At 40.9% G+C, this 2550-nt stretch overlaps 1 protein-coding gene across 10 annotated transcripts in view; it reads left to right on the top strand.

The window, feature by feature from the left end:
• TEC (tec protein tyrosine kinase) overlaps positions 1-2550 on the top strand; it is a 154118-nt gene that overhangs the window by 51206 nt on the left and 100362 nt on the right. For 7 of the 10 annotated variants that reach the window (XM_024132031.2, XM_055085990.1, XM_055085992.1 and 4 more), the window contains one exon: positions 1397-1582. In XM_024132031.2, the coding sequence (XP_023987799.1) occupies positions 1445-1582 (138 nt within the window). In that variant the 5' untranslated portion in view covers positions 1397-1444. Of the gene's footprint in view, positions 1-1195; positions 1321-1396; positions 1583-2550 lie in introns of those variants that run through there. The other 3 variants (XM_055085994.1, XM_055085997.1, XM_055085998.1) reach the window with 3 other exon arrangements.

The following is a 2550-nucleotide window of genomic DNA, read 5'->3' on the forward strand; positions in this document are numbered from 1 at the left end:
ATGATAGTTCTATTTTTAGTTTTTTAAGGAACTTCCATTGTGGCTGTATCAATTTACATTCCCACCAACAGTGCAAGAGTGTTCCCTTTTCTCCACACCCTCTCCAGCATTTATTGTTTCTAGATTTTTTGATGATGGCCATTCTGACCAGTGTGAGATGATATCTCATTGTAGTTTAGATCTGCATTTCTCTAATGATTAATGATTGTGTAGTGTTTTCTTAATAAGTTCTCTCCCACATCTCAGTAACCTTGTGGTATTTACCTCCATATTTTATGTATGAAGGAAATTGATGATATTCAGAGGTTAAGCTGTTGTAAAGTGACTTTCCAGAAAATGGAGGGCCTGAATGGATGACGAGAGTTCAGTAATAGGGCGTTGCAAGGGTGTTTCCGAGGTGCCGGGTTGGGCGTGAAGATGGTAGACTTCCTTACTGTCAGTATCAAGTTCCTGGCTGTGCTGTTCACATGACTCCTGTTGCCTCTGTGGTTTGATACACAATGACTTCTTGTCAGGGTGTGGTGGAGGGCAGGGAAGAAGGGGCTGTTGTCCATTCAACTTGTCTCAGGTAAGAACATTCAGGCCTTTTCTGAGTATCTTTGGTTTTCAGAGAGTTAAATTTTGTTAGATTTTAGAAGGCTTATTAGTCTAGGCATGGATAGTCTAGACGTGGGGCTCCAGATATAGGGCTGAGGACCTTATACAGGTGAGCTCTGCCCTGAGGGGCAGCTGTGTAGGGTAGGTTAGCTGAGTAGAATTAGCTGTAACTGGGTGGGTTTCCTTCCTCTTGTGGTTGAGACAGGAGCCATAGGGAAGAGAAATGTGGAGCATGGTAGTGTAGGTATCAGGGAACATCCTCGTGGCTCTGGTGACGGGGATACTTGGTCAAGATTACATCCTTATTAGAGCTGGAGATTGAATGCTATCCACCACTGTGGTAATGCATTTTGTTCACAGTCTACCGTGCCTGTGTGCTTTGTCTGTTTTGTGTACCAAGATCCTGGGGCAATTTAAATATCAGCCTAAACCAGCCATGCAGGTGATGAAATGTGCTTTTTCTGCTGAGATATTTGTTTCCCTGCTGTCAAATAGCAGAAGAGTGTGCTAGCAAGCCAAGGGATGGCAGGGAGGGACAAAGGAGTGAATCATCATCATGGCAAACCTTGATTAGATTTTCTTATGAAATCCAGGGACATGGAGGAACAGGATGGGCCTGGGGAAGAAGAGGAGGTTGAGCTTTCATGCCCTGGGCATTCTTAGTCCAGGCGCATGGAGTAACATTTCTCGGCTCTAGCTGTGGTCAGAGTAAAATCTGTTTTGGTAAATTTGGAATGACAGCATTCTTGGATAATTAACATGTCGCATTTTATTTCAACTGTTTATTTTCTTACTTTAGAACCCTGGGATCTTCAATGGCAGGAGAAACAGTGATCAGAAGACCGAGATGAATTTTAACACTATTCTGGAAGAGATTCTTATTAAAAGGTCACAGCAGAAAAAGAAGACATCACCCTTAAACTACAAAGAGAGACTTTTTGTGCTAACGAAGTCCATGTTAACCTACTATGAGGGTCGGGCAGAGGTAGGAGACAATCAAAGTTTACTTTGTTGCTTTCCATGTTGATACTATTTTATAATATTGACATTCCGCATACCCTCCAAATCTTATGGAGTAAGCTTAAGGTTAATGAAGTTAAGGTAATGATTTGTTATCATTTGGATTTGAAAGATAAAGTTAAGGATATGGATAGACATTTTTCACAAGTCTGATAATTATGGGTTTAGTATACATGGATATACATTTTATATCGGCCTACTGAATTAATGTTAGAGAAAACAGATTCCTACATCAGTTTTAGATCCTTGTGGAATTCATTAAGTATGTTGTGTACATGGCTCTTTTCCATAAACTATCATATTATGTATAAAAGTCTTCTTTAGCACATATAAACTGTCTATGTTCATCACTTCATATGAATATTTCTTCATTATTAAGTGAAAGTTACTTAAAACTGCTTAGTGATTTGGTGAAGTTGACTGGCAACAGAGCTGTCCAACTTTTTTTTTGTGATAAGCAGCTAGTGCAAAGTCCCTCTGAAGGGAGCAGAAGGCAGTGGCTCACTAAGAACCTGGTCAATGAGCAGGTGGCAGAGGGGGGCCATGTTGTCAGCCAGCTCCTGGCTTTTCAGTTGTTTTAGCCTCTGGTTCTACCACTAGACGAGGTGCATGCATATATAGTGGCCTCTGACCCATCTTTTTTCTCCTGCCATCTTGGGAGTGCCTCATCTAGTACTGCAGGCCCAGCCACGTTCCTCCCTTTTAGAAATTTTCTTGGGTTCTAGGGAATGGCTGGGAGACTGTGTTGCCCTTTTTGACCACGTGCCATTGTCTAGTTGGTTACAGTAGATTGTTGGTGATCTTGATGTTTGATTTTATTTTATTTTATTGTGCTATTTTCCTAGAGGACCTTCCTCAGACATGGATTTACTCATTTTTTTATTATTATTATTATTATTATTATTATTATTTGCGGTACCCGGACCTCACACC

The sequence above is a fragment of the Physeter macrocephalus genome, chromosome 7 (assembly GCF_002837175.3).
Source record: "Physeter macrocephalus isolate SW-GA chromosome 7, ASM283717v5, whole genome shotgun sequence".
NCBI classification, from domain to species: Eukaryota; Metazoa; Chordata; class Mammalia; order Artiodactyla; family Physeteridae; genus Physeter; species Physeter macrocephalus.